General features: G+C 41.3%; 5 protein-coding genes across 5 annotated transcripts; 4 read left to right on the top strand and 1 right to left on the bottom strand.

Moving 5' to 3' along the window:
• The first annotated feature begins 4,659 nt into the window (after positions 1-4,659).
• Positions 4,660-5,349, top strand: K441DRAFT_652987 (uncharacterized protein). The gene has a single exon (XM_067647448.1). The coding sequence runs from the start codon at positions 4,866-4,868 to the stop codon at positions 5,184-5,186; it is 321 nt and encodes a 106-aa protein (XP_067508941.1). The 5' UTR covers positions 4,660-4,865; the 3' UTR covers positions 5,187-5,349.
• An 80-nt stretch (positions 5,350-5,429) lies between these two features.
• Positions 5,430-6,875, top strand: K441DRAFT_215813 (uncharacterized protein). Its single transcript, XM_067640562.1, has 5 exons — positions 5,430-5,487; positions 5,545-5,930; positions 5,984-6,061; positions 6,118-6,503; positions 6,567-6,875. The coding sequence occupies exons 2-5, from the start codon at positions 5,729-5,731 to the stop codon at positions 6,786-6,788; spliced, it is 888 nt and encodes a 295-aa protein (XP_067508942.1). The 5' UTR covers positions 5,430-5,487; positions 5,545-5,728; the 3' UTR covers positions 6,789-6,875.
• Positions 6,876-7,376: 501 nt separating this feature from the next.
• Positions 7,377-8,266, top strand: K441DRAFT_652989 (uncharacterized protein). Its single transcript, XM_067647449.1, has one exon. The coding sequence runs from the start codon at positions 7,574-7,576 to the stop codon at positions 8,063-8,065; it is 492 nt and encodes a 163-aa protein (XP_067508943.1). The 5' UTR covers positions 7,377-7,573; the 3' UTR covers positions 8,066-8,266.
• On the bottom strand, positions 8,167-8,855 carry K441DRAFT_652990 (uncharacterized protein). The gene is made up of 2 exons (XM_067647450.1): positions 8,755-8,855; positions 8,167-8,691 (listed from the first exon to the last, which is right to left on the bottom strand). Exons 1-2 carry the CDS (start codon positions 8,807-8,809, stop codon positions 8,222-8,224), a joined length of 525 nt encoding a protein of 174 aa, XP_067508944.1. The 5' UTR covers positions 8,810-8,855; the 3' UTR covers positions 8,167-8,221.
• K441DRAFT_215852 (uncharacterized protein) lies at positions 8,695-9,793 on the top strand. The gene is made up of 4 exons (XM_067640563.1): positions 8,695-8,855; positions 8,916-9,354; positions 9,415-9,480; positions 9,547-9,793. Exons 2-4 carry the CDS (start codon positions 9,029-9,031, stop codon positions 9,734-9,736), a joined length of 582 nt encoding a protein of 193 aa, XP_067508945.1. The 5' UTR covers positions 8,695-8,855; positions 8,916-9,028; the 3' UTR covers positions 9,737-9,793.
• Positions 9,794-11,871: the final 2,078 nt, after the last annotated feature.

The raw sequence follows: 11,871 nt of genomic DNA on the forward strand, positions 1-11,871 counted from the left end.
CCTATAGTAGGGCTTAATAATAATTAAGTGGAATTAAGTAGGTCTATAGGGCATCTAAAGAGTATAAGTTTAACTATTAATTATAATAAGTTTATATAGGCCTAACTATCCTCCCTTTTTACGCCATACGCGTACCTCCAATTGGAGTGGTAGATTAAGCGTAGTTAAGGTATTTAGGCTATTTCTTATTCCTAGTGCGTCGTTAACCTGGCGCGTGGCGTAAAGATATTATACCTCCTTTATTACCTTATAAATAGCCTTAGCTTATTACGCAATAGAGGGAGATAGTAGAGAATTGTTAGTTATTTAAGGGTAGGCGCTAAAGACTAGTAATGTAGGTATAAGCCTATCTAGGCCAGCGGTATCGTTAACAGCCTTAATAGCTATCTATAGGATAAGCTCTTCGCTAGTACCCTCTAGTTCTAAAGAAATAATCTTATATACGCGGCGTAATAGCATATAATATTGTTTTACTTTTTTAACACTTTTATATGCCTTAACGGGGACTTCCTTAACCTTAATTATTATTGCCTTTACCTATTATTAAAACTCTATAGATAAGAAGTTCTTTTTTATATTATAAACGATTTAATTAGGGGGTCCTAGGTAGATATTAATCTAGCATAATTAAAGAGTATCCTATGCGTTCCTAGCTAACATATCTTTTAAAAAGCATGCGGCTTAGAAGGAGGTTAAGAAGTTAATAACTTAGAGTACTGGCTTGCCGCTAAGATATATAACATTTATAATAATATAGAAGTTAAAGTTGTAGTTATTTTTAAAAGTAAACTTAAATCGGCCAGGGGACTTCTAGTTCATTTAGTAGTAGTAGTAGTACTTTATAAGATGTTTAATTACCTTAACCTTAACTTTATAACCTACTCGCTAAAGGACCCTAAGTAATTAGTGAATAGATAGGTGGCTAAAACGACGGTGTAGTTAATGTAACTCTGACTTAGTTAGGTGGCTTTAAGTAATGCTCCTTTCTAGCTATTAAAGGAGCAACTAAGGGTGACCCTACTTGCGTATAACGGGTATCCGACTATCTCCCTAGATAAGCATATTCTTAAGGTTATTAAGCTTAACACCTAATTTATTTATATTTTGGATGCAGAATAGGAATAGGGTGTTTATGGGGATAATATAGAAAGTAATATATCCTAACGGGGTTTGGACCTTAATTGTGCTAAGAGAGATTATAGTACCCTTACTAAAGCGAATTGTATATTAGCCTACTATTAATTAGTTAATTTAAACAGAGCTATTAAGCTGCTAAAGAGCTTAAACTTAAGGCTCTCCTACTATAGATACTCCTACGGCTCTAGTATCTGGCATAATGCTATAGAAGACATTTGCTAAGTATCTGTTATTAAAGGAGAACGCGGAACTTTCCTTTAGCTTATTAAAGATATCTAACTTTATAATAGAATAGAGCGTAGATTAGTTATTAAGGATAGTGACGGTTTATATGCCATTTACCTTACTATACTTAGTGAAGTATTAGTTAAGAGAGTAGTCCTTAATTTCTATATCTATAAGGAGCTGTTTAGCCTCATTAACCTTACCCTTAAGATCTTCTTTGCCTTTATATTAAACTAGGAAGTTTTAGAAGTAGGCTATAGTAACCTTTTAGTTTCTAACGTTTTATACGCTCTAGCGAAACCTATTATATACCTCCTTTCGTCTATTAAGAGGGTATCTAGTTAACTAGCAATTTGGCTTCTTATAAACGTAGCACTTCTTCTAATAATTGCTTTAAAGTAAACCTCTATAAGGACCTCTATAATTGCCTTATAGTTAATATTAATTATACCCTTTACTATATCCCCTACCACGTCCACTATATATTTAATTAGTTTAGTTATAATTATATTAGTCAGCCGGGTCGATTAAGGTAAGTTAGAGTTAGGCGTTAAATTGCTATACTTCTTAAGAGCGTAGAGCGGTACTAATAGAGGATCTTAATTAAGCATACACTCCTTTATAAGTACTTGCAGGGTTAAAGAGAGTAAGATTACATTTTTTTAATACCTTGGTATACGCTAATAACTTAATCGCGTAGGTTAAGGTCCTCTTAATATAATTCGGATAAACTACGCTAAATTATCTAAAGTTAATTAAAGAGCTTTTAAAGATAATTAAGCCGAGAGACACCTAGGTTTATAGCAATAATTCTTAGAAAGGTAGTCTCTCTCCACTCTAATATATATTACTGCTTATTCTCTTCTATTTTAAAGTAGCATCTTATCTCATATATTATTCGGTTAAAATTATATCCTTTTTCTACTAAATAATTATAATAGAAGGTACTGGCGCGGCCCTTAAGCATAACAAAATAGGCGTTATAATATTAGTTAGGTTCTAGTTTAACCTTCTAGTAATAGTTATAGAAGATACGTAGCTTTAAATTAAGGATATTATATAGTTCCCCGCTAAACTTCTTCTCCTAGTCCGTATAGAGCTTTATAAGCTCTATAAGTATTTTTAAGGTACCTCTAAGTAGTATTAAACCACGTTAAAATTATATTAGAGATTAAGGTGGGGATTGCTTTATAGGCTATAGTAGAGATATAGGGCTTAGTAGAATATGGCGTAATACCTAATCTTCCTATAGTAGAGTTTAAAGGTTATTAAATCGCGAAGCAAGGGGATCTTGCGTTTACTCTTAAGGGGTAGTGGTTAACATTACTGGTTAAATTAGTGGATTCTGGGGAGCTGGAGATAGAGGTAAAAGCAATAGATGCGGAACGTAAGAACTTATACCTAGAGTAATGGAATTAGAGCGCGTCTCTATTGGCGTATTATTTAGATTCTATTATAAGTTAAGCTTCCTTTTAGTGCGTAGTTAGTGCTTAACCTCTTATAGAGTCCATTTGTGCTCTTCTTTTACATTAATAACTTACTCCTGGATATTGTTTCTAATAGCACCCCTATCTATAGGGACAAATACTCCATTCTCCTAAAGAAAGTTACGGAAGTCTTATATGATGTCCTTCTTCGCAAGAGCCTATATTTCCTTTGTCCGTCTAATAAAGTCCTCCTTTATATAACACTATAGCTTAGTATCGTTATATTTACTGTCTATATAGTATACTATATAGTATACTAAGAATCCGTTTAGGTCCTATTTCTTAGCGTTTATAGAGTTAATATCTATATCCTATATCTCCGGGTTAATGCTTTTCTTATACTTCTTTGGGTAGGTTAACGCCATAGTAGGTATAAAATCGACGGGGTGTTATACGTTAAAGGTAGGTAGGGTTTTTTAGCTTTGTAGAATCTCGTAGGTTTACTATTAAAAGGTAGGCAATTAAGATATTGTTAACGCGTTTTAGACGTTGACTTTGGGACCATAGGTTTAGTAACACTTTTGACCTAAAGTACTCGACTAAATCTTTGTATATGTAGTTGTTTAACGCGTTTCAGACGTTGATTTTAGGACTATAGGTTTAGTAACACTTCTAACCTAAAGTACTTAACTAAATCTTCGTAAACGTGGTTGTTTTATATAATAAACGCAACTTAGTATCTCCTAGTACTTAGTAACACTTCTATTACTAGTTTTCTGTAAGTCTAAGGTAGTATAGTATCGCCGAGATCCATTCCATATAAGCGCATATAGCACCCCTGTATAAGACTATCTCTTCTATTCGAAAACCTAGCTGCTCTATGGTTAACTATATATTTAACCACTAATTAGTATTAGAAATATAGGGTAACTTACTAATAATGACTACTCGAGTAGGGTTATAGTAATGTTGGTTAATTCTTGTTAATAGGAATAAGGAAAGGGGTGAGGAACTTAAGGTTCCTCACTACGCTAGGGCCACGTCGACACGTGACGGCAATATGCTTCATGCGACGGCAACTTGCCTCATTCCCAATATTTAGCTATAGGCTAAATAAATCTATAATATATCTAACCCTATACTTAGAGAATATAAAATATTCTAATATCTCTTAACTAAATATAAGTCTTTTTACTATAAGCGATCTAGTTTATATAATTAATATTAAGCCTAGCTATATTATAGAAATAATTAGTTTATATATTATATATAGCTTATATTATAGAATTATACTTACTACTAGCGTTAAAAAAGAGGCATTAATAGATTATTATAGCGTATTATTTAGAATTATATATTTTTATAATACTTCTAATATAAGCCGAATATATCCTAATTACTATCTTTAATATTTATATATATGCGTTCCTTCTATACCTATTACCCTTTATAAAAGAAGACTTTTTATAATTATTCTAAGTCTTTAATTAAGAACTACGTTACTCCTATTAATAGTAGTATAAAAGAACTACCTAAGATAGGCTGGTACATAAGGGTATTTAAATTATATCTTAGATATATTATTAATCTATTCTAAATATATCTTTACGCACTTTAAGGTATTTATATATTATTAGCTATTTTTAATACTAAAATTTTACGATCTTATATATACCAAAGGTAAAACAGTTATAATATTATTTAATCTAACGTGGCTTTAATATATTAATGCTAATAATTTTAAAGAATTTTATACTAAAAACTTATTAGGTATGCGCGCACGGTGTTAAAGTTCATCTAGTGTAAGATTTTGCAACGTGGCGCATTTTAACACTCCCGGAGCTTTCGGCAACACTCTCCGAGCTCCAGACTCACCTTGAAGGAAGATGCCGCGAGCATTAAAGCCAAGATGATCGAGCGCGAACAGCTCCTTCTCATCTACTCCCAAATCTCCCTCCAGTTTATCGACCTCCACGACCGTGCCGGTCGCATGCATGCCAAAGGCACGATTCGCCAGCCACTTCGCTGGCAAAACGCTCGTCGCTTCTTCTACTGGCGCCTCCGCTCCTCAAGCGCATGGCTACTGCTGCTCCTCACCACACCGGCTCATCTAGTCTCGGCCCCACGACTCATGTCTGTGGTCTCGGGATACTGAAGGCTTGGAGCAATATCCCGGCTTTCGGGAAGGATGATATGGGTGTTGCGGTGTGGTATGGGGAGAACAGGAAGGAGGTGCATCAGAAGGTAGAGATGTTGAGGAGGGAGAGTGTCGCCATGGAGGCGGTGGGCTTGTTAAGGGAGGATAGAGAGGGTGGTCTGAAGGGTATTGTGCAGATGCTTGCAACGCTGCCGACGGCGGAAAAGGAGGAAGTGCTTAGGGCGCTCTCTAGGGCATAGGGGTTTTGATGAAATTGTACATACTTTTTGGGAGTTCGGATGGTTTAAAGGGTTTTTTTTAATGGCTGTTCTGTTCATTGCGGTGCAGCGTTCTTGATTTCAAATGTGCACAAGAGAGGAGAGATTAGATAAGTGTACTCTTTAGAGAAATTATCTTCATTCCTGCTATATTGTCCAGCTTGCTTACGTGCGACTGACCTGCTATCTCTGCCGTTGTTGAATGTGACGATAGGACTGTTCCTCTGGTGACTGCAGACTTGGTGTATATATACTCGTTCATTCACTCTGTACTCGGTAAGAAGTAAGTTGACGATGACTACTCTCAATACCTAAGTAGAATGTTTACTAGTTTCCCCAGTCAAATGCATCCCAACCTCATAGGCTCGAGGCTATCGCAAGGCTGAAATGTGGCGCAATTTGCTCCCGCAGACACCTTAGCCATCTACCTCAAGTGCTGGCAAGGCTGAGCAAATGACCTTCACGTCAAGCAACTTTCTCCAAATCCAGTTTGAGTGATTCCGATAAAGAGCCAGTCAGTTATTATGGACGGAATGCGACTATTTCCATTAGGTAATCCATGGATGGATTCTGGTAGCAAGAAGGAGCAGCCGAGGCTGGCCAAAGTAGAGAAGGGTGATGGTTATCAGGGCAAATCTGCCGGGCCATACGGGTATTGCGGGCGGTCAGATTCTCGGCAGAGGGACTTCGAGAGCTCGGGGCTCGAGCACCGGCCGGTTTTGGAGAGTAGGGATTCAGAGGAGTCGATGGAAGGGGCCACAAACCGCTAACATGGGCAGTATACTTCCTCAGTGAACTTAAAAACCTCCTCGGTGAACTCGACCGTCGAGTTAGCCCCACAATTGGGGATAAAGGAGGTAGTGAGTTTCAAATTGTACATTCAGGATAGGTTGCCGTTAACCATAGCACACAGATCCCAAACGAGCAGAGGCGGACGAGTATCACCAAGTATCGGTTCCACTAACACACTCTCCACTTACTCCCTCTTTATCTAGCTACCAGTCCCGCGTTATATCTCAATCTACTTACCCCAAAATGCTTTCCCCACCTCTTGCATTTTCATATCCACCTCCGACCCTGGTCCCTCCTCTGGGGTACCCTCAATTTACTACTACTATAAACTTAGGTCCGAATTTCAGCGTATACCGATCCTCTAGAAATCTGCGGGATCTCATCAAGCGGATACGCATCATGGAGGATCGCATCATGTGGGAACGCATCATGGAGGATCGCATTATGTGGGAACGCATCATGTGGGAACGCATCATGGGGGATCGCATCATGTGGGGGCGCAACTCAGTACGTTATGATAAGGGGGGCCCCAATTCAGGAAGGAGGGTTCTAATTGATGGAATTGAGCAGAAACTAATGCATTACGGTATGCATTCCTCGAAGGGCAACGATCTTCATGTCTTCTTGCAACGGTCACTGCAGAAAATCCACCTAGTAAATGTCGAAGCATGGAGAATGTCCAAAGGGAGGAATAGCCGACCTCCACCCCAGCTGTCCTCGGCGGGTATGAGCGGTATCTCGGAGAAGAGTACCGTCTTCAGCAGTTCGAAGTCAATGAATTTGATTTACTGAAGGAAATTTTAAACCTATCGAATCCTACCGTTACCGCTATTGACAGAAGCGCGATAGGACGAGCTCAAGTGTCACATTGGAAAGAAGTCGCAGGTCGCAGTAAGGCATGGAAGAGAGCTCCATTTGGCAAACTACGGGGTGGCTACATTCGATGCGGGGGAAGATGGATTCCAATGTCGGTAGAGGGACAGTACATCTTCGGAGGAGTTTTCGATCCGGCAATTCCTGCGCAGCTCCTTCACCAAGGGAAATATCGAGCTGCCGGGGCATTCCGACCTCTAAAACGGCAAAGGTCCTGGCAACACCAGCACAAGAGCCGTTTAGAGAAGGTTACAGTCACTGAAGCTATGCATGACGCAGACAGCAGCAGGGATAGCGAGGGAGTTGGCTTTGGAAGTTGTCCCTTTCCCAGTCGATCTGACCCACGGCTACCGAGCTTGGAGCTCTCTGAAATCTATCTTGTCGTGGAGGAAGGCCGAAAAAGATACCGAACTGTCCTGCACTACAAGCATGTCATGCAGGGTCTTCAATCAACTAATGCACAAGATGTGGAGACGCCTGTTAGATCGACTTCACCAAATGGGAGAAACCGGACTTACAAAGAAACGTTTCCGGCCCTTTCACCGAGAGCCAGAAATACGGTGAGAAAGGACAAGCGCTCAGTCAGGCGTCCGCTCTACTCTGAAGTTCTCTGCCCAAAAGCAAAACGATCGCCACCTATCGATGACAGATACATAAGAAAGACCCAGAACGACGACTATTTGCTGCATTGTCTTCTGCAAAAAATGGCTACTTGGACTTCGGATTTTCAGCAATTTCAGAAACAGCTTTTGGAGGCTTTACGCAATGACGGTATGGCCCATGGTTTGGAGAAGACCGGAGATGACTTTCGCTCCAAGATCTTGCGGGGTCAGCTCCCTACGGTCGGGCAAGAATTCGATATTGAGAAGCTAAGGAATGGTGAGCGAATCCCTGCGTCGCAGCACCAAGCACAAAGTAACATAATACTTGCTACCACACCGCCAAAGAAGAAAGAAAAGAAGGAAAGAAGCATTGAAGAGCAGGAGAGGAGGCGTGAGCGCCAGCGATTGAAGCGGCAGAATGAGAGGGCTGAAAGAGCTGCAATAAAAGAAACCCAAAAAGTACAAGGGGTGAATGCTAGTGCAGGCCACGTTGGCCAACCTGCGCGAGCTTCACCCACGCTCGGTCTTCCAATTGCTTTCTCATCCACGCTCAGTCTTCCAATTGCTTTCTCACCCACTGTGTGGAGCAGGTGATTGGTTAGTTTCGATGTTTTTGGAGGTCTGATATATCTGGGGAATAAGAGTCTTCGCAGGGGGTTCCTTACAGAAGTTATAACTAGTGTAAATAAATTGTGTATGCTGTATTTGCTATAATTGTAACTGTACACGCTTGCGATGGCCTGTAGAGCTTCAGCAGCTCTTAGCGAGTCCGATAGTAATACCAACCTCCATGGCCAAAGGCATGAATACAATGAAAACGTCAACCGTGTCCCGGGCAAGCACACCGCCAACAAGGAAGCCCATCAACCCACAGGCGGCCAGAAGTCGTAAATATGTTTCCCTCCACCTCAAATTCGCGAGGAAGCAGTTGAGACACCAGTAATAGCCGAATATACATAAAATTACTCCAGCAATAACGCTATAAGACGAAGACATCCAATCGCATGCTCGTAAAAGAGTGCTGTTGAAGGTTGTCGGGGTTTGGAGACCCTGGTATACCTTATCAACGATTTCTCGAACCTCTTCATCTATATAGCTCGTCGTCTTCAGTCCATCATTCAGACAGCTCCGCAAGACGATAGTGCCAAGGCTGAACGCCCATGAGCATGCGGCGAGCCGAACATTTGGACACGCTGTATTTCCCTTTGATGGCAGGCTAACTGGAGTTATTGACAATGTTAGCCGACTTCATCTCTCAAAGTTATCGACGGCTTCATGCTCACCGTCGTTGTCCTTCGGTACGCCGATAGTTTCTGAGGAGGCCTTCTCGGGGGCCATATCCACCAACTCGCGTAGTACCCTCGAACTCCTGCTGGTAAATCTGGTAATGATTGACGTCTCCAGAAGTCTTGAACAAAGAGCGGCTGAGTAAATATCTAATTAGTATATCGACTGAGTCAGAACAAGAAGGGCATCGGATGGGACAGGGCTGAGGACGTCCAGCTGCAAGAGGGTCCATTACATAAGCTTGCTGCACCCTCTTTTGATAGCCTCACGATGCTGGATTCGAGGGTCGTCGAGTCTCTCGTTGCAGCATTCACGTTACGCGTCTCAATTTCCTGTAACGAGACCTTCCTCAAGCAGCCGTACATCGCCAACAACCATAGGCTGCTTACAGCTGGTGGGAGAAGGATGCCCGAATCAAGGAGGCTGGAGGACCCAGAGGCCGTGCTGGAGAGCGTAATGGAGGAAATACAGCTAAGACCAACGCTACGGCAGAAAGTTAGGCATGTTATCCACACGGTTCTCGGGGGCTCTGCGGTTCTTATGGTCGTTTTTGCCGGGCAGTCGGGTTTGAGCATTAGTCGGTGGCTGGTCTTAATGTGAGCGTTTGGCAGTTTCTGGTATAATTTCTACTAGCTGACAAGTCCAATGCGGAACAGATGCTCTATACTATGGTTGTTTTCAATGTTGTACATAGTATGGGAAAACCCAACCACCTTCCGCCGGTATGCTCACCCCTATGTTACGGGTAGAATACCCCGTCGTTGTTACGACGCTTATCCTTACTACAGACGACTTCCCTCAAACATTGTAATAGACATTCTGTTGTATGGATACATTGTGGGCATGTTTCGAGTTAATGTTGCCGACTCGTATATACTCCTCCCCGCTATCATCACAATCGGGATTATACTGGCAGACGTTGTCCACACGTGGCTGTCTCGAAGACGTCTGCTAGCTGTATCACTACACCACAACTAACGGCAGGGGTTAAGGGGGTGAGGAGGAAAAGTTGGAGTTGTGGAGCATTTTCAATCTGGTCGATGGAATATCTGGACTGCCGAAGTGGATCAATACTCGGATTGATTAATTTCAAGGTTAGGACCGCCATCGACCCCACGTTGGAGTTATGGAATCTTTTGACAACAGCCGACAATAACCTACGTGGATATACCTGGACTACCCAAAGCGGATTCTGAGATGAATTAGTTTTGTTAAGTTAAGGTCATTGCGTAGGCATTTCCCGCGGTAATCACCTTTCTCCTGTTTGAGCAGAGCGAGCAATTGGAGTTCAGGACTATGGGGGCGTTTACCTACGATAGAGAAACAGGGGTTACTGGAATGCTCCATTGGACCGCTATGACGGATTAGATGGAGCATTTAGGTTCTTCTGGCATCTGGACCTCACGCTGCGGAGCACCACTCTACTATGCTTAGCATTGCACGGTTAGGATTGCTCTCGAATCGCATGTGCACGTTATGTTTACGAAGGGGACAACTGAGCAATGTATAGCGCATAGAACGGTTGTGGCTAATTCAATTTCACATTTTGAAATCTACTTTTCTCCGGGTTTTATATTAAGTAAGACCTTTTGAGCTCCAAAAGTATTGACATTCTTAAAACCAGAGTCATTCTCATGTAAGAAAACTCCCATTTGCTATCCCCCACAACGGTGGCGTTGGCGTATGCATAAACGCATGGAATCCTTGGCGCGCTTGGCAAAAAAAACACGCCAAATTCATTACCTCAGCTCTATAATCGATAAATATCTCTACCCTATTAGCCTCCGCGATATTAAGTAGAAAGTGCCGCCAAACGGGTAATGTGTTAACAATTAAATTGCCTGCCCCCACTATAAATATAACATTAGTTAACCGGCGGACGCCTATTTAAATACTGACTGGAGTATCCGCCGAGCGGATTTCGCGCTGGGTAATAAAGGAAGAGAAGATTAAGGTTATTTTAGAGCATTTACGGAGGTCGCTAACGTCTAAATTTGCACCTTCCTAATTAGGAAAATTGACTCACCGCCCACCGGCAGAACATGATTTTTAACGCTGGACGCGTCAAATTCGTTCTTAAATCTTTAAATAAAAGGCAATATATAGGTGATTGATTGATTAATTAATGAACTGGCTATCTGGAAGGTAATAACGACTACGTAGGCGCAGCTTCTTACCCTACAGCGACTCTATTAAGGCCTCTACTGCTTAAGTAGAGTCCTCTGCGCCCTTAATTTAAGGCCTTAATTCTGCCTTCTTAGTAAGCTTTTATATAGAGTTTTAGTGTTAAATGTATTTTAGAGGAGGCTCTGCTTGGCGCAGATTTCTAGTAGAGCTACTAGTAGAGTATTCCGCAAAGCCTTCCGTAGAGCCTCTAGAGCTTTTAGTAGAGCCTTCTATAGGGCTTCTACCTTAATCCTTCTTTACCCACTTTATAGATTGGTTAATTATAACCCATTAAATATCCGCCGCCTTATAGCGTTAATTGTTATGCTTATTTAAAGCCTGCTGCTTATACTGCCGCTACCGCTACTTTAGCTACTGCTGTTACGAGATAGGGGCAGTGGCTACAAGCGTATGTATTTAAGGAGTCTATAAGACGTTACGCGATCAATCGTAAGGGTCGAGGGCGTAAGGAGGTAATATACCTACGCGTAGCTGATATAAGCTGTACGCGAGGTGTATATAAGAGCACGGGGCTCTCCTATAGAGGCCCCTGCGGTAGGGTTCCGTAACACTACCCCCCCTCCTATAGAGGCGGAGCTCCGGCGACGCTGTGGTTACTATATATATATAAAAGGGACACTTAAGGCATAAAAAAGAAGAAAGGGGGGTATTGCTAAAGGCTTAAAACAACGTTATATAATAGGGCTTGGCATCTAAAAATCCAACTAATTAGATAACTTTAACCGCTAGTCAAAGTTCCTAGACATCTTAATAATATAATCGCACTTTACCGCAATCTAATAGCAATTTACCCTTACGTGGTAATATATAGCGGTTTAACTCTATAAGGGCTTCTATAGAGGATTAGGTATAAAATCTCTACTTAGGCCCAGTTTCTATAGGTTCGCGTAGTAAAAGTCGCTAATTAAATCCTTTGCATTTTTAAA

Source organism: Cenococcum geophilum (assembly GCF_001692895.1).
Source record: "Cenococcum geophilum 1.58 unplaced genomic scaffold K441scaffold_4, whole genome shotgun sequence".
Taxonomy (NCBI): Eukaryota; Fungi; Ascomycota; class Dothideomycetes; order Gloniales; family Gloniaceae; genus Cenococcum; species Cenococcum geophilum.